General features: G+C 36.9%; 1 protein-coding gene across 1 annotated transcript; it reads left to right on the top strand.

Annotated features, from left to right (window-relative positions):
- The first annotated feature begins 280 nt into the window (after window positions 1–280).
- ABHD13 (abhydrolase domain containing 13) lies at window positions 281–16128 on the top strand. Its single transcript, XM_003789619.2, has 2 exons — window positions 281–567; window positions 14416–16128. The coding sequence occupies exon 2, from the start codon at window positions 14436–14438 to the stop codon at window positions 15447–15449; it is 1014 nt and encodes a 337-aa protein (XP_003789667.1). The 5' UTR covers window positions 281–567; window positions 14416–14435; the 3' UTR covers window positions 15450–16128.
- Window positions 16129–18795: the final 2667 nt, after the last annotated feature.

Below are 18795 nucleotides of genomic sequence, written 5' to 3' on the forward strand. Positions count from 1 at the left end.
TAAATCCTGGAACAAATTGAGACGCCCCTGTCCCCTCCCCCCAACAACTTTATCAAGCAGACACAATTTCTTCCGTAAAAACTGCGTCTGGCAGAACGATCTAGTGAGCGCCCGGAGGTCACCGGGTCCGGCTCCTCCTGGCACTTCGGTGCGGAACCTGAGGTCCTCCCGGTGCCGAGCGGGGAGGGACAGGCGCTCCTCAGGTCGCAGGCCAGACGCCCACAGCCACCGAGGTATCTTTTCCGTCCGAGCCACCGTCTGCGACAACCAGACGGCTTCTGCGCATGCCCGGGAGCACGGGCAGGGTTCCCACTCCAGGAAGGAAGGCGGAGAGTAGGTTATGCGGGTGCCGGCGGGGGCATTTGCCGGCGACACCCGAGCGGGAGCCGGAAGTGGGGCAGCTGAAGAGTCGCGCTACAGGAGCTCGGGGCTAGACCGTGGCGACGGCAGCGGCCCCTCAGCGAGAGGAGGACGATGAGGAGCGACGGAGGCGGCGCAGGGGGACGCTGCTGCGCGGCGCCCGGTTTCGTGCCCGCGGCCGACTGCGCAGCCTGCCAGCAAGTCTGAGTAAGTGCGGCCCGGGGACGCGGAGCTCGCGGGGCCCGAGCGCCGGGTCCGCGCCTTCGAGGAGGGTCGCGGGCAGCCGCCCGCTCCTCACGGTGGGCGCGAAGCCCTGGCGGGAGGCCGGGAAGAGGCTGCGGGGCCCAAGCGGCTTCCCAGGGCGGCGTGCGGGGGCCGAGCGCCGGGGGCTGTGCGGGACCCGGCCCCGGGCGCCGCGCCTGCCCGCGTAGCAGCCGGTGTCGGCCGCCCTGACCCTGCTCCGTCACTTCGAGGGCAGGGTACACAAACAGAAACCACGTACCTGTTTGGAAACGAAAGTGCGCTTATTACCAGTGGGTTGTCTGCTGTCATTTTGTTAGTGGAACCTGAACATTAGTGAAGGTCTTAACATTGTATGTCAGTTGTATTTCCAGTAATGTGTAAAAGAGTATGATCCTTAAGAATTGAGCCCTCCTCGCCTCTACCCTCCCACACAGAGATAAAAAGTAAAATAGAAAACTCTTTCCTACTAAGATTGGAGGGATGAACTTGTCTTGATCTGTTCACGTCAGTAACAGGTTTATATCTGCGAATACCAAGGCAGGAAGTTCTAGGTTTTTAAAAAAACATCAAGAGAGCACCCCATACTATTGAAGTCAGTTTTCTGGGTTTTTGTTAATATTAATTTATTTAAAATACAATACTAGTGTTGCTGCCCAAGGTAACATACCTAAAAATAAGTCTCATTTAACAGTTTTTTTTCTTATGTTTTTCTCTGTAACAGTAACTGAATTGAAAGAGGAAAGAATAGGCTTTAAGTTCTGATGTTTGATTATCTTCGACCCTCTCCTGGTTTTCAGGGGCAGGAGTGTTGTATGGATTAGTATTTATGTGCATGCTTAGGTTAATCACATAACTTCGACTAAAATACTTTTATTCCACTACATAGCAATTCCTTAGGTAGGATATCATGTACCCTACCTAAGATATCAACTGCTCAATTCAGTATTTGTTAATGGAGGCATATCATAGCCTGTATACAATAGGCTGTATTACTGAAAATACAGAGTTGAGTAGGTTGAAGTAAGTCACTGTCATCAAGGAACTCACAGGCCAATATGCAGTTTAATTACTGCAGTTGAAATACTGTTGTGATCAAGTGTAATAGTGTTAATAAATGCTACTTCAGTGTAATAGTAAGTGCCCCCACTTAGGTTTGCACAAACTACAGAACATGGAATGGTTGCAGTTGGGAGTAGGGGACCAGGGAAATGATTTCTGGAAGATCTACCTGTCCTCAGTAAGGAATTGCATTTGTTATTTCTTTTGTTCATATGGTCCCAGGAGCTTTCAGTCAATCATATCCATTATTTAATCCAAGACTAGTTGGACTTCTGCTTGTACTTGTTTTCACTTAATCAGCTCTGATAGGTAATAAAGTACTCTAAATTTTGTCCCACTGAGGTAGCATTTATTAACACTATTACACTTGATCAGAACAGTATTTCAATTACATTTTTCATCTTCCTTTTACATGTGAAGAAAGAGATATTTAGAGATGCTGAGTGAGTTGGCAAAATCTGCCTAGCTATGAGCGACCATGCCCCCAAACATTGTCAACTTCCCACAGTACCGAGCTCCCTCCCGTTGACAGTTAATTTGAGATGATGAATGCAAGGCAGCTTCGGTACCTACAGGTAGCTCCTGGCATAGTACCTTTCTTCTTTAAGGCCTCTTGCCATCTAACCAAGTTGTTCTGAGCCAACAATGTGACTTAGGGTTAGGTACTGGGAACTGTGGGACCAAACATTTTTCTTTGACCTCCTCTCTCTTTGTCGCTTATCTCAGGGAAATCTGTTTCATTGTTTTCATTAATTTAGAATCTAATTATTATTCAGAGATTCAGAAATCTTTTTAATCTGGTTTAGTTGCCTTAGGAAAGTCTAAGGCTCTTAAATACCCTTATTTGAGTAGGCCTAAAAAAGGCTCTAGTTCTTCTGATTCTTCTAATTAAGAGTTTTTTTTTCCCGTAAATGACAGAATTCGTAATACATTATTACATTTTGGGTTGCTCTTTCACATGGTCTTAACTCCTTCGACATTACGTTCTGCTGAAATCCCTTGCAAAAGCGTGGTATTTGCAGAACGTGACCTATGTGCATGTATGTGCTAGCCTACTTCTGTAACATTGGTTTTATGCAAGACAATAAGTTCTGAGTTACGTCCATCTGGTTTATAGGGAAAGTTTTAGTATGTTGCCCATTTGTAAGTTGGAAACTTCCTAAATTTCATTACCAGCCTAAATTCTGATGCCACTGTTCACATTTTTTAAGAACCATTTCAGATATTTATAATCTTAGAACGAATTGTGATTGGATTCCATAGAGATGTTAAGGTCTGTCAATTTAGTTCTGTCATAGTTGACTCTCTGTGCCAAGTCTCTCATACTTCAAGAAGGAAAGTACAGAAATGCTAAGTTATTGTCAAGTATTATTTTTGAGGTATCTGCTCATGTGGATTTAAATCCCAGTTTAAAATGTTCTCTGAAATGTTCAGTTATTATCCAACGTCTCTTAGGCAGTTACTGTTCATTTGTCCCACAGGACTATTAATACATACTTTTTCATTATTGATGGCATGTGGGTAACCATTAGGGAAATTGATAATTCATTCTGTGGTGTCTCCAGCACACTGAGAACAGCTATTTGTGTTTCCATTTCAGCTGTGCAGCTGGCATGGTTTCTTAACTTCCCAGGGCCTAGCAGAAAGAGAGGTACATTGATGTGAGAATGCTGAATCTGAGTTGTGTATTACTTGAAATGTGATTGGAAGCTGTGAATTGGCTCCGGAGTAATACATGAGCACCTCAGGTCCTCATTGTCTCCTGGGAAGTGGATGTCAGCAGTGACACGTGAACTCACTTTCTCCTTCTTATGGTCTTAACTTGAACCTGCAACTGCCCTGACCCTTGTAGGGTTTTTTCCAGTGTGTGAGCAGTTCCTAAAATTATCAGTTTTCAGTGGACTTAAGGACCTTAAAAAAAAAAAAAATATATATATGGCGTAGGACTTTTTAATTGTAAGTAAAATTGTTTGGCCTTTACCAAATTGTTTTGGGGAAATTCATATTTAATTCACCTGCGAGTGAAAACATCTTTTGTTGTTTTCAAAGACCATTTGCTATTGACTGAATCAGTAAATCAGATATACAATGTCCAGTACAATGTACACGTTTGTAATTAAAAACAATCAGAATTTAATTTGTGGGGCATTTATCTGTGATAAAATGTTACCTGTGAAGAATAATAGTTTATCTAGTTTGCCCTCCTAGTTATTAGGGCAATAGTTAAAATGCATCCACTCGCATTATTTGAGTTTTAATTTCTGATATATTCAAGTTGTTATTCTTTACACCTAAGTTTTGGATTAAATATTACTAAGTAAAAATCCTTAAATATATTTATAATAGAATGTACAAAGGGTTTACATTAATGTACATCTTAATTTGAAAGAGGCAAGTTTCTGGGGAAAATTTAATACAGTTATGTAGTTAGACAATATAGAACAGTGGTTCTCAGACTTTTTTTTTTTTTAATTTATTGTTGGAGATTCATTGAAGGTACAAGAAGCCGGGTTTTGCTGATTGCATTTGTTAAGTAAAGTCTCAGATCCTTTCAGTTTGTTGTTTTGTTTTAGACACAGGATCTTGGTCTTTCAGGCTGCATTGAGCTCATTGGCTCTCTATAGCTTCAAACTCCTGAGCTCAAGTGATTGTCACTCTCCCACGGTCACAGGCCCAGTTCCCAGCTTCCTTTACATTGTAAAAAATTTTTGAAGTGCTCCAAAGAGTTTTTGTATATTTGGATTATATACGTATTTATTGTTAGAAATTAAATAGAACTGGGACTTTATAAAATACATAATTTGTTTAAAAATAACCAGTAATAAGTGCATTAACTATTAGCAAAAATATCATTTTTTGTGAAACAACTATAATTGCAGAAAAATAGGAGTATGACTTTTTTTTACATTTTTGAAAAATATCTCTAATGTCTGCTTAATAGAAGACAGGCAATCCTCTGTGTGTGAAACATGAAGAAAATCAGGCTCATACACATTTGTAGTTGTCCAGGGGGTAACATAGATTTATTTGTCTGCTGAGAGAATCGTGGAGATTCCTATTCCATGGTATTACTCTAGCACTCAGCAGTGGTAGTTCCTTAAAAGTCACTTTACCTTGTGCCATCTGTAACCCATGTCTCAAAGAAGTTTTTTCTCTGTTACATTAAAATCTATTGGTTTATTTACAATGAAGTTTTTCCAAATGCTGACACATAAGTTAATATCACCACCACCAGCACAGCGTCATCTGAAAAGTCTTTAATAGTTGGTACACTACTGGCAACTTCATTCATTTTCTAAAAATTGTCTACAACATGTCACCAAAAAAAAAAAAAAAACCTTATCCAGCTCACAGTTCTGCTGTGTTTCAATACACAGCACAAGTACGTTGTGTATACTTCCCATTTGTCACACTCTTGTCACACGTGAAAAAATGCGTACTCATTGGTTGAGTTATTAATAAGTTTTACTGCTTCTTTAATGGCATTCTTAAATAAAACTGGCTTTTGCCCCCTCTTTTACTGTGAGTTCATAGTGATAAGAATACAGTGACCTCCACACACCTGGTGTCATTGCCTTGATTCTTGGGAAGACACAAGCAATTTTGTCCATCATTGCTTGTGCACCATTAGTACAAATGTCAAATGGTGAACAAGTAAATAACTTATTCATATTATTATGAGTATAATATTGATCTCATGGACTTCATTAGAGGGTCTTAGGCACCCTAAGAATCTATAACCACCTTTTGAGAACCACTGGCATAAAAAGATACCAGAATCTCCCTGATGTCTTTCTATGGGCCCTTAAAGTTCTCCAGTTTAATTGTTCTAATTTCTCTACACTGTCCTTCCCAACTATTTATTTGGATTGTGCTGAATACTTCTAGATCCCGTGAAAAATTGTGCTAAATGAAGAAAATTATTAGCAAGGGACACAGACAGCTGTTTAATGGCAAGTAAGAGATTTTTAATACACTGGAGTTGTGTTTTATCCTGTTTTTCAAACATTTGCATATGTTTCTACTTGGTTTCTGTAAGTAATCATGCTTGATGAAATTAAGAGATTACTAATATTATGTTATGAAGGACAGAGTTACTGTCAAGTTTTTATACTGTTTAAGGACAGTGGTGATCCTTCTCTGGCTTGTCTTTCTCCTGGGTAATTAAATGAACTCATGTTAGACGTGTCTGGCTGTTTATGTCCATGTGTGTCTTCTGAGTAGCTCATGTGTTGGATCAGGGCTACTGAATAGATCATGATCTACCTGAGAGCACGGGCTGTCATACATTTATGATTTTAAACTTGACAGTACATAAGTACTGTGATTCACACCCATGTACAAATTATTTGTAGCATTGTGTTTTATCTTAATATAGTAGGATGTGTCAGCATCTGGTGACCATTTCCTTGGGAAGGGGCTGGGAAATGAACTAGGGGACTGCTTCAGGGGTCCATACTGCGTTTTACAAATTCCCTGGGGCCTTGCAGTGGTATTCTGAGGACTCTTATCATTAGGGTGGATATAACTTTGCTATTGATCTCTATTTTTTCTAAAGCAGTAGTTTATAAAAGTTAATTAAATTATTTTTAGTTAAAAACAAAACATTTGTGATCCTCCAAGTACATAAAAGAGGGAGCACACAAGATGATCAGTAGAGATGAGATGAGCATGGCCGTCACTCACTCAGCTGACTCATTCAGCTAATCCACTGCCAACAAGGTGGTGTGAGACATTCGCACGCACACTTACATTGTTTTTATCTTTAGTCTTAAATTGGTTATCTTTACCTGTAATGGATGTAAGTTTAAAGACAGAAGACAGAAAACATATAGAACACTAAAGGTGACTATAATCAGTTAATTAGGACCGTGAAATTCCCAAGATGATCATTACCCTACCTGTTAAATTCCATCATGTGGTTAGAATTTTTACATAGAAAGATGTCACTGATACTTGAAAAATATTCTTTTAAAAGGAAAACAATCTTAATTATATCTAGTTTGTCTATATAGTACATTATAATAAAGATTAATTCTGCTTTCAGTAGATTATTTCTTGAGCCATGCTCACTAATATCAATGTGACACCTCAGACCACCTCATTTAGAAAGAAAGCACAGGCTCAGCGCCTGTAGCTCAAGTGGCTAAGGTGCTAGCCACATGCACCTAAGGTGGCGGGTTCAAATCCAGCCTGGGCCCACCAAACAACAATGATGCCTGCAACCAAAAAATAGCTGGGCGTTGTGGCGGGCGCCTGTAATCCCAGCTACTTGGGAGGCAGAGGCAGGAGACTCGCTTGAGCCCAGGAGTTGGAGGTTACTGTGGGCTGTGATGCCATGGCACTCTACCCAGGGGGATAGCTTGAGGCTCTGTCTCAAAACAACAACAACAACAACAAAATAAAAAGCACAAAAAATTATTGCTGAGATTGAGTTTTTCATTTACATACAAGACCAGTACGTGTTATAATAAGGTTCATGATTTTTATACTGTAATATATAATTATTTTTGATGCTGTAAATCTAGTTAAATTTTATTCTACGTATTAAATTTTGAGCCTTGAAAACCCATGTTTTTATTTTTATTTTTAATAGAGACAGAGTTTAACTTTGTCACTCTCGGTAGAGTGCCCTGGTATCACAGCTCACAGCAACCTCCAGCTCTTGGGCTTAGGCAATTCTCTTGCCTTAGCCCCCCGAGTAGCTGGGACTACAGGCGCCCACCGCAACATCTGGCTATTTTTCTTGTTGTTGTTGCAGTTTGGCTGGGGCCAGGTTCGAACCCGCCACCCTCGGTATATGGGGCCAGCGCCTTACTTACTGAGCCACAGGTGCCACCCAACCCATGTTTTTTATAAAATGCATTTGTTTACATAAACAAATGATGATATTGTTTATCATCAGTGCTTTGTTGATAACTAACAAAGTGTATAAAATGTTGGATGAGGAGGAGGATGAGTGTAATTTTGGGTAAGTTTGGGTAAGTTATGAAGCGTCAGGTACTTGAAGACCAGTAAATGGAGATTGGTAGATGAAGAGTAGACATGTAGATTGAGAATGATTCCCACACAGATGTGATAGTAGGAGCCGTGCACATAGTGAGTCACTGAGGGCAAGAAACAGCAATGTAAAAGACAGTAGATGAGACTTTGAAAAATGCCTACTTAGAGGGGATAGGGTGGAGCAATTTGAGTATGTGGTGAGCTAGAGGAGTTAGTGGTGAATGCCACTTTGGTGGTGGAGTTGCTGTATGTATTGAGAAAGAGCCACTGGATTTGTGAGGTTTAATGAAAGATCATTATGAAAACTCATCAAATTCTCAGCGTGGAAGTGATGGAGGAGGCTGTTAAGCCACGTAACGATGGGTTTTTAGGGATTTTTCACATGTAAGATCAGATCTGATGACATGGCAAAGGCAGAATTGAGAAATGTGCAGATGAGGGATTCATTTAGAGTGTAGGCATAAGGTTGAAAATATGCAGTAATTCCACTTCTGACATTTTGACAAAAAAAAGAAAAAATATGCAGTAATGATGTAAAACAAGAAGATGACAGGTTATTAGTCAGCCATGTTTCTGTTGCACACAGATCAGGTCTCACATTCTCGCCCACTAAACAACCCTTCTAATTAGTATAAACTGTAACTGTTGAGTATATCAAACTTATTATTTCTCCAGATTGTTTGTGGTGCTAAGATGATATCACCAAATGCATTTCATGTGCAAAAGAACCTGACAAATACTTTATCTCTTCTGATGACACATTTCATATATGTCTTGCCACATAGGATGTACTCATTTGCCTTGCTCATTCTGTATGACCAGCAGCTGTGTTCTTGGGATTAGGTGGACATTCCTACTCACAAGACCCACTAGACTGTAATAGACCATACAGTGTACCACCCTCTCTGCTTTGTTGAAAAACACGAGATGGAAAACCCAGCATGTCACAGTCAAGTTTATTGTTCCCAGGTGATAGATAGCCCAGATCTAGTGAAAAGATGACACGCATGTGGGAGGGAGCACCACCCTGGCTTAGCTGTTTCATGCTCCATAGGACACCGTGTCTTTTGTAATAGCACATTGGCATAGCATCTGGGACTCAGCAAAGGGCGAGCCAATTAGAAGCTGTATCCCATTTAGACAAGCCCCTATTTACACTGCCCACTCGGTATAAATTGCCCTGCTTGCTATCCTCTCAGTCCAGATGAAGTTCACCAATAGAAATCATTTTTACTACGAACAATGTTGCTTGGAAACAGCTGATATCCCACCTTTTTCAGGTTTCCAGGGAAACAGTGCTAGAAGGTTAAGGAGAGGTCATTTTTAATAGAGAGAAGGTGAAAGGTTTTGTTAACCCTTTACTCACACTAATTTATAGACAAAATAAATAGAAAACTCACATGATTCTGCCTGTAGGACCCGCGCAGTTGACTTTCTTAGCGGCAGTGTTCATTTTCATCGACTGTCTTAATGTCTGAGTTTCTATGAAAGTCATTTTTACATCTCAGCAGATGGCTCAGGATGGTTATGTTTTGCTGATAGTTTTAGCAAATTTAGTAAATAAAAAATTCTTCTCAATATTGCTCATTTGTCTCTGTTCCTATAAGAGCATCTTTAAGGTAGAGATATGGTCAAGGAACTGGTTATTGGTGAGTTGGGTTAGGAAAAAAATCAGTTTGTGAACAGACTTCTCATTTGAAACCACCACTATATCAGAATATATTAAAAGAGAAGAGGCACACAGCCCAGAACAGTTTTTATTCACCTGTCCTTAAAATTGACTTCTATTTGATGTTACTCAAAATGAATTGATTTTTATTCTGACTTCCATAGTGTAGCAATCCATTGTAAGATTATGCTTGATTATCACAGTAATCACAGTGACTTTTCAGGAATGTTTTGTGGAAAACTGCAGGTTTATTTCTTACTGTTCATAACTGGTAATAAACTCAAACAAATATACTAGTTTTTCTAATGTTCATTTTTAAACATAAATGCCCACTGCTCAGACTACTTTAGTGTTCTTGGAAACTTAATAATTCAGATATGTTATTAAAACATTTTTAGCCTTCATTCTGTATAAAGAGCTGTACTACCCATTAGTGGGTATAGTAGTGAAAAATGGAAACATAGTCTCACAGATTTAAATTCAGAATTGTTTGCAGAAATTCAAAATTAGAGGCTCCTAAAACAAAAGGAACTTTTCATAGGTCAATTTTAACTATTTTAAAATTTATATAGATGTCAGAATAAGGCAAATTTAAATGTATGCTTTATTCGTGTATTTGGAACTTTGTATTTTATCTGGTGTTACAATAGTTTTTTTTTTTTTTTAAATAAGAGCTAATTTGAACAGAACACAGTTAAGAAAGTCATAGTGGAACCAGAAATACTGCTCACACAGTCAGTGTTAACATAACTATAGCATTTTTAATCTATATGCTATTACTGTTAATCTCACTTGATATTACTGACCAGCCTTATACATAAGTATTTTTAAAATTCTTATTCTACTGCAAAAGAAATTCAGACTGGAATACTAGGTGATAAATACATGGGTCATTACAAAAATTTTGAGATACACAAAAACCATAAATGCAGACTTTACACAGATGGAAACAATTGAAGCCCTCCCAGCAACACTGATAAGCCAAACAAGTTGAAACTTGCACAGATGGATCAGAAAGGATGCTGTCTGCTGTGTTTCTTGGAAGTGAAATAATGACATAGTTTGTCTCAAAACTTTCATAGTAACCTACATACAGCATTATTCAGGAATTACGTGATTCAGAAAAGATTTTCAGAGTGATGGAATTTTAGTGTGTTCTTTCCTCTTCATCAGATAAATGATGTTTGGCTTATCTCTGATACCTCTGTAATAAACAATTGAGTTGGCTATGAAAAAAACAGTAAATTTTTATATTTTTCACTATCGTAAGTAGTATCTTATTTACCAAATGTTGCAGTGCTCTGAGATATATATACACGCTTTGTATGTATGCATCTTGTTAATCCTAATTTTAACAAAAATTAAAATTATTTTATTTTGATACATAATGATAATGCCAGTGTGTTTTCAGATTTCTCTCACACAACTTCAGGGTATAATCTAAAATCAATCAGATATTGTAAAGTTAACTAAATATTAGAAGAAAAGTTTAAATGACCAGATAGGTGTTGAGATTTGTCTGCCACAGAGGAGGAATATAAGTTAGCCTTGCCTAATTTAAGCTGTTGACAAATAACTATGGTAAATTATAAAACAATGAAATATTCAGTATAATAAGTATGGTATTTAGGTTTGATACTATAACTTCTTTTAATGTAATTTTGAGCCGGTTTACACCTGCAGTTTTCAGGTATTCTGTGTTGTGGTGGTTGAGCCTAGATTTTTGTTATACCTTCCTGACCTCCTCTGGATTGCAGGTCAGGCTCAGTAATAAGATTTGCTACCACTGGGTGGCAGTGTTGATTTCTGGAAAACCAAAAGGAAAGCTATTTTGGTTTATGTTCAAAAAATTCATTTGAGTGAGAATTCAAATATGAAAGTCTATGTTTAGTGAAATAATAGTGAAAATCAAATTTATTAAATTATTCAACTTATTGTCTGTGTAACCAATCTAATTTAACTTGATTTTATGATTTTGTGGTGTTTAATTTGATATATAATGAAATGCTGCTTTAATAGTTTGTGGCATAGAGTAAATTATTTTAAAATCATTGGCAATTATTTGTTAAAGAATAACTTCTTTATAATTTGTGAGTAAAATGAAATTTAGCATTTTTAAAATGTGGTAAATGTGCATAAGGAGATGAATAGTACAGATTATTGTGACATATCTTACTTTTTTTCCTTTTTTTCCCTCTCTTTTTTAAAAGGCAAGGCATCCCTCTGTCACCAAGGTAGAGTGCAGTGGCACCATTATGGTTCACTGCAGCTTCAAGCTCCTGGGCTCCTACAGTCCTTCTGCCTCAGCTTCCTGAGTAGTTAGGACTATAGTCTGGCCTTTTTTTTTTTTGATAGAGTGCTATGTTGCCAGGCTGGTCTGGAGCTCCTGGACTCAAGTGTTCCTCCCACCTCCATGTCCTTTTGCTTTTTTAAGAGAACATGTGTAAACCTTTTGTAACAGAAAAGTATCTTTTAATAGTTTTTCTTCCTTATTTTCTTTATATCAGTTATATTTTTTAATATTCTTTAAAGAATTTTTTTTTCCAGTGACTCACTTGGTTTTCATTTGTCTCTGCTTCTCAGAGAATTTCTTTCCATTTATGTCACACTTATTCCCCAAGTCTTTATTGCCTTATCAATAATCAGTAATCTATAAAGATTACATAAAAGATATTACATATTTCATGATACTAGCAACCTGAAATTTATTTTTAATCAGATGTGAAAGACAAATCATTAAACTTAAAAAAAATACAGTAATAGAATCTAGTGGTTAATTTAAGTAAATTGTTTAAATTTACCTGTGAAAACCTCCAGGTAGATGGAGAAAATTTTTATTGTTTCTTACCCTCATTTGTTTAGTTATATTTCCTACAGCTGAAATTTTCAAAAAGCTGACAATAAATTATATGCTTTTGCCAGGTTAGAATTGTTAAATACTTGATTACTAAAATTTACCCTAGACATACGTAGCTTAACATCAGATGTGGCATGAGCTGTGGAATCCTGTTTGTTTGCCCCTCCCAGCTCTTCTGCTTTGGGTGATAGCCAGGGAGACAGACTGCGCCCCTGTTTCCTTCTTTAAAAATCTGGGAATATAGCACCAACTTACTTTTCTTTCAAATCAGTGAACACATGAATGATGGTACTTGGCATTAAATAAGCACTTTTTAGTTTTATTTATTAGATCATAACTGTGTATATTACTGCATTTATGGGGTACAATGTGCTGATTTTATATACAATTTGGAATGTTTACATCAAACTGGTTAACATAGCATTCGCCTCACTTATTGTTGTGTTTAGACTTTTATATTCTTAATATATTTGACATGTACCCTTGCAATATGCACAGTAGGTGAGGTCCCACTGATACTCTCCCTCCACCTGTCCACCACCCTCCCCTCCCCTCTCCCCCCTCTTCTCCCCTTTTTTATGGGCTATAATTGTGTTTTATCTTTCATATGAAAGTGTGGGTGATTATATATTAGTTTCACAATAGTATTGAGTACATTGGATTTTTTTTCCATTCTTGAGATACTTTACTAAGAAGCATATGATCCAGCTCCATCCATGTAAACATAAAAGAGATTAAGTGTCCATCTTTTTTTATGGATGCATAATATTCCATGATATACATATACCACAATTTGTTAATCCATTCATGGGTCGGTGGGCACTTGGGCTGCTTCCATGACTTGGCAATTATGAATTGGGCTGCAATAAACATTCTGGTGCCAATGTCTTTGTTGTAAAGTGATTTTTGGCCATCCGGATATATACTTAGTAGAGGAATTGCAGGATCAAATGGCAGGTCTACTTTTAGTTCCCTCAGTGTTCTCCAAACTTCTTTCCAGAAGTATTGGTTTGCATTCTCACCAGTAGTGCAGAAGTGTTCCCTTCTCTCCACATCAATGCCAACATCTATGGTTTGGGGATTTCGTTATGTGGGCTAATTTTACTGGAGTTAGATGATATCTCAAAGTGGTTTTGATTTGTATTTCTCTGATGATTAAAGATGATGAGCATTTTTTCATGTGTCTGTAGGCCATGAGCCTGTCTTCTTCAGAGAAGCTTCTTTTCAAGTCCCTTGCCCACAATGAAACGGTATCACGCGTTCTTTTCTTATTAATAAGTTTGAATTCTCTGTGGATTCTGGTTATCAAACATTTGTCAGAAACATAACTTGCAAATATCTCCTCCCATTCTGAGGGCTGTCTGCTTGCTTTACTTACTGTGTTCTTGGCTGTGCAGACGTTTTTTAGTTTGATCAGATCCCAGTAATATATTTTTGATGTTGCTTCACTTGCCCAGGGAGTTCTCCTCCTCATAAAGTATTCTCCCAGATCAGTTTCTTAAAGTTACTCCTGCATTCTCTGCAAGAATCTTTATAGTTTCATGTCTTAAGTTTAAGTAAATCTTTTATCCAGTGAGAGTCAATTTTTGTTAATAGTGAAAGGTGTGGGTCCACTTTCAGTCTTCTACAAGTCACCGGCCAATTCATCTAGCACCATTTGTTAAATAATGCCCATACTACCCAAAGCAATATACAGATTTAATGCAATCCCTATTGCGTCACCACTGTCATACTTTAAAGATTTGGAAAAAATAGTACTTAGTTTGATATGGAATCAGAAAAAACATTGAATAGCCAAGACATTACTCAGAAATGAAAACAAACTAGGAGGAATCATGCTACCAGACTTCAGACTATACTATCAGTCTTTAGTGATCAAGACAGCATGGTACTGGCACAGAAAGGGAGAGGTAGATGTATGGAACAGAATAGAGAACCATAAGATGAACCCAGATACTTATTGTCATTTGATCTTTGATAAGCCTATCAATAAGCACTTTTTAAAAGATGAATATAATTTAACAAATATTTGTGGAGGGATGTGGTAGAAAGGAGACTATAGAAGGGATGGGAGATTAGAGCAACCAGTTTTGTTGAGTGATTAAAACTATTAACACATTTAATAATCGAATGGCCTAGTATTACAGTTTATTAAATCATGAGTCTTTCAAAATAATAGATACATGTTAAATCATTGATATTTCCTCTCCCTTTCTCTTTCTAGGGTACTTACAGAAAGCTACAATGGAAAAGTCCTGGATGCTGTGGGCCTTTGTGGAAAGATGGCTGATAGCTTTGGTGTCATGGTCTTGGGCTCTCTGCCGTATTTCTCTTCTACCTTTGATAGTGACTTTTCATCTGTATGGAGGCATTATCTTACTTTTGTTAATATTCATATCAATAGCAGGTATTCTGTATAAATTCCAGGATGTATTGCTTTATTTTCCTGAACAGCCATCCTCTTCGCGCCTTTATGTCCCCACGCCCACTGGCATTCCACATGAAAACATTTTCATCAGAACCAAAGATGGAGTACGTCTAAATCTTATTTTGATACGATACACTGGAGACAATTCACCCTATTCCCCAACTATAATTTATTTTCATGGGAATGCGGGCAACATAGGACACAGGTTACCAAATGCATTGCTTATGTTGGTTAACCTCAAAGTTAACCTGTTGCTAGTTGATTATCGAGGATATGGAAAAAGTGAAGGAGAAGCAAGTGAAGAAGGACTCTACTTAGATTCCGAAGCTGTGTTAGACTATGTGATGACTAGACCTGACCTTGATAAGACAAAAATTTTTCTGTTTGGTCGTTCCTTGGGAGGAGCAGTGGCTATTCATCTGGCTTCTGAAAATTCACATAGGATTTCAGCCATTATGGTGGAAAACACATTTTTAAGCATACCGCATATGGCCAGCACTTTATTTTCATTCTTTCCAATGCGTTACCTTCCTTTATGGTGCTACAAAAATAAATTTTTGTCCTACAGAAAAATCTCTCAGTGCAGAATGCCTTCTCTTTTCATCTCTGGACTCTCAGACCAATTAATTCCACCAGTAATGATGAAGCAACTTTATGAACTCTCTCCGTCTCGGACTAAGAGATTAGCCATTTTTCCAGATGGGACTCACAATGATACGTGGCAGTGCCAAGGCTATTTCACTGCACTTGAACAGTTCATCAAAGAAGTAATAAAGAGTCATTCTCCTGAAGAAATGGCAAAAACGTCATCTAATGTAACAATTATATAATGTTTCCCTTTTTGATTAATGCATTCTATTTTAATTTGTGCAAAATGATAAAGAATGTTTCTTTTAGAAGTGTGTTGTGTCTGTACTTGTCTGAAGAGTGACATTAAACTTTGAAAGGACTTCCGTGCTCCTTTATGACGATCCGAATAGTTTTTTACATTTGAAGAACTATAATTCTTGGGATTATTTCATACATTTTCATCGAAACTTTCAATGTGGTTATGTATTCGTATCTTTAGTTTAATATGTCAATATAATAGAGATTATCAAAAGTTTCCTGTTGTTAAAGTGATACAATCTGTGTTACGCAGATTAATAGTTGAGTGTGGAAGGAGATATGTAAACAAGAAACCTTTGGGTATTGTTTCTTAAGTAAATATTGGGACAATCATGGTAAACAAACTTAGTTCTGTAACTGCATTTTTAAACTTACAGTTAAAATGAAATGCATGATGGTATTTTATTCCTTAAATTATGCAATGCAGCATTTTAAATGTAAATAGCACTGGTCATATACTGGTGTATATGATTACCTGAGTTATTTCTATTTTTATGTAAACTCTTACTTTGCTTTTGGTGAGAAGTGAAATTGAGGCCTATGTGCAGGTTGCCCTTAAGTTTTGCTCTGGAGAATGCTGAGATCTAGCTTTTTCTTACAAATAAATGCGACCCTGTTTTCAATATAAACGTACCATGTTTTTGTTAGGTACTGTCAAGATCATGGCACGCAGAAACAGAAATTTAACATTTTACTGCGGCTTTGATGTGCATATTGGAACTTTTTAACATTCGTAATTTTGGTGGCAAAGAGAATCTTAGCCTCTGTCAGTTTTGTAAGTCTACAACTGAACCACCAATAGCAGTCATAGTGAAGATTAGAACTGCTTAAGAATTAAATTAGGAAGTTTTACCATTACATGGGTGTATATACTATTTTATAAAAATTCTTACATTTGATTTTTAAGCCCCAGTAACCCACCAAAGGCAACATACACTTACTGGACTTTTTGACAATAAAAGTTACAAAAACAAAAGCCAAAAAAAAAAAAAAAAACCCTTATGTTCTTGATTTAGTATTTTAGTTACTGTGAAATACAACTCCCACATCAAAAGACAGTTTTAGGAAATCTTATTTATTTAAAACATTTTACATGTGGGAATATAGGAATTCTGGAGCTTTTTAACATAGAGTCTATTACCATATTTATCAGTTAAGTGGCCATAGGTGGGAAGTAGTATTTAGACGTAATAGAGTAAGAAAAATCTTACTTAGAATCAAAAAGCCCCTTGAAACTTGCAGGATTTACCTTACTAAAAATATAAGCTATGAGGCATAATTGTGCCAAGTTGTTTTAAGCAGGCCTCAAAATTTAAATGTAATTTAGCTCTGTATATTAATATGTCAGCTTTAACATATAATATTTTGCATATTTTAGGTATATTTATCAGCTTTCTGCAAGCAACTAGAGCAGAGAAATAAAAGGTCAATAATCGTGACCTTAATTTAAAACTATTTCCATGGAGATAGGGCTAGAATTACTTTTGCCAAATGACATTCTTATGATTCACTTTATGCCAGTACTTAGAGAAAATAAATTATAGCAAGTATGATTTCTAAAGAATGTTTTTCTATAAATTATTAATTGTAAAAAGTCTTGCTTTTTAAAATGAGTCGGTAACTCATATCATGGAAGGTGTATTTTGTATGTATAAATTCACCTCAATTAAAAGCTACTTTTCATCTTGTCAGTCCCTTGCTATGTAGAATGACTATTTTAAATATTAATATATTAAAAAGAAAATACAACATAATGTATATTTAGACATGAGATTACACAGCATACCTTATACTTGTATCATTCTTTAAAGTTTACAAAGTACTTTCTTAGATTTTCATGTAATTATTTAGTCTGCTACACTACAGAGGAATTTATCAACTTTAGTTGTAAATACACAGATGAGGTATAAAAGCTCTTTCTTCATTAGTATTTTGCTTTTATGCTGCCTTTTTTTTTTTTTTTGAGGTACTCCAGGTTTGTAAATGATTTTTTTTTTTTTTCTTTTAAGCCAGGAGCTCAGAAATTGTCAAGTCCTTATGTACCACCTTCTACCCTCACTGTCTTCTTAGGTTAAGGAGCCTTTCTGCCATAAAGGGCAGAAGCTGTGTCTAGTCTTGGAGTACACCTTTCTGTACTAGTTTCTGTATTTCATTCAATGGGAAGGGGCTGGAAAACAAACACTAATCCGGAGTCCATGAAACCCATGGCATTTGTTTTTAAAAATATCTCTGATTTTGTGGCCTAAGCTATTGGTCTTAGTAAAACACAACTTTCTCAAGAGTCACTTCTTCATTTTTAACTCTCATTGCTTGTGGGAATGGAAATGTATGTGTGTATCTTATGTACTAATTTTTGGTTCATTTATATAAGGGCAGCTATAGGAGTTTATAAATGAATTTTAAGTTAAGCTACTGTAAATTTGGAAATTCTAGAATGATCTTAAATATGGCAAGATACAGTTCATTTAGAGTAAAATCCAATATTCATTATTTTAAAGGGAGTTATTAGAGGGTGGGGAGCAAATTGGTAAAAAAATCATAGGGTTATACGAAGAATACTGCAAAATGAAAGAAGGAATAATTTGTGTCAGGATACAAATAATTGAAGAGTAAAATCAGACTCAGTTCTTAGATTTAGATATGGGATATAATTAACTTACAAGGTCTGTGAAAAGGAAACTCAGTGCAAAACAGAGCATTTGAAAGCAAAGCATTTTCATCAAAGAAAGTGACAGGGTACCTGACATTGCAGCTACCTTGTGTTTTTACAAATACTTTTTGACTGTAAAATTATTATTTTCAAAAAGATGGGATTGTGAATTTTGTTACTGCAAGGCAGCTTTCATCTATGATGAACTGTAGACACTTGATTTACACAACTCACAGCTTTGGCAATATGTCACTGGAGTGATACCTTGTTGAAAATCCGTGCCATCTCATGCTTACGTGTTCAGCTCTTCTTATTTTTGTAAGATGTGGCTTGGGGAGAATAGGTTTGGGGCAACCAAAGCATGAAGGCCATATTCAATTTTGTACAAATTATTTATAAGCTCAGACAGCTGAAGAGTAGTTTATATTTGGGGAACACCTCCCTCCTGGGGAAGGGATGTCACAGAAGTCACTTTTTAATTTGGATCGTGATTGGGATGCTGGTATCTCCCACTGATCTTTCCACTCTTCCCTTTCCCTATTATGTTTGATAATTATATTTTTAAAAACTGTGAAAGGAAAAATTTGTCATAGATAACACTTTTGGATTATCCACTTAAACTTATGTATTCGCATATT

The sequence above is a fragment of the Otolemur garnettii genome, unplaced genomic scaffold, assembly GCF_000181295.1.
Source record: "Otolemur garnettii isolate 467f Iridium unplaced genomic scaffold, OtoGar3 scaffold00034, whole genome shotgun sequence".
Taxonomy (NCBI): domain Eukaryota; kingdom Metazoa; phylum Chordata; class Mammalia; order Primates; family Galagidae; genus Otolemur; species Otolemur garnettii.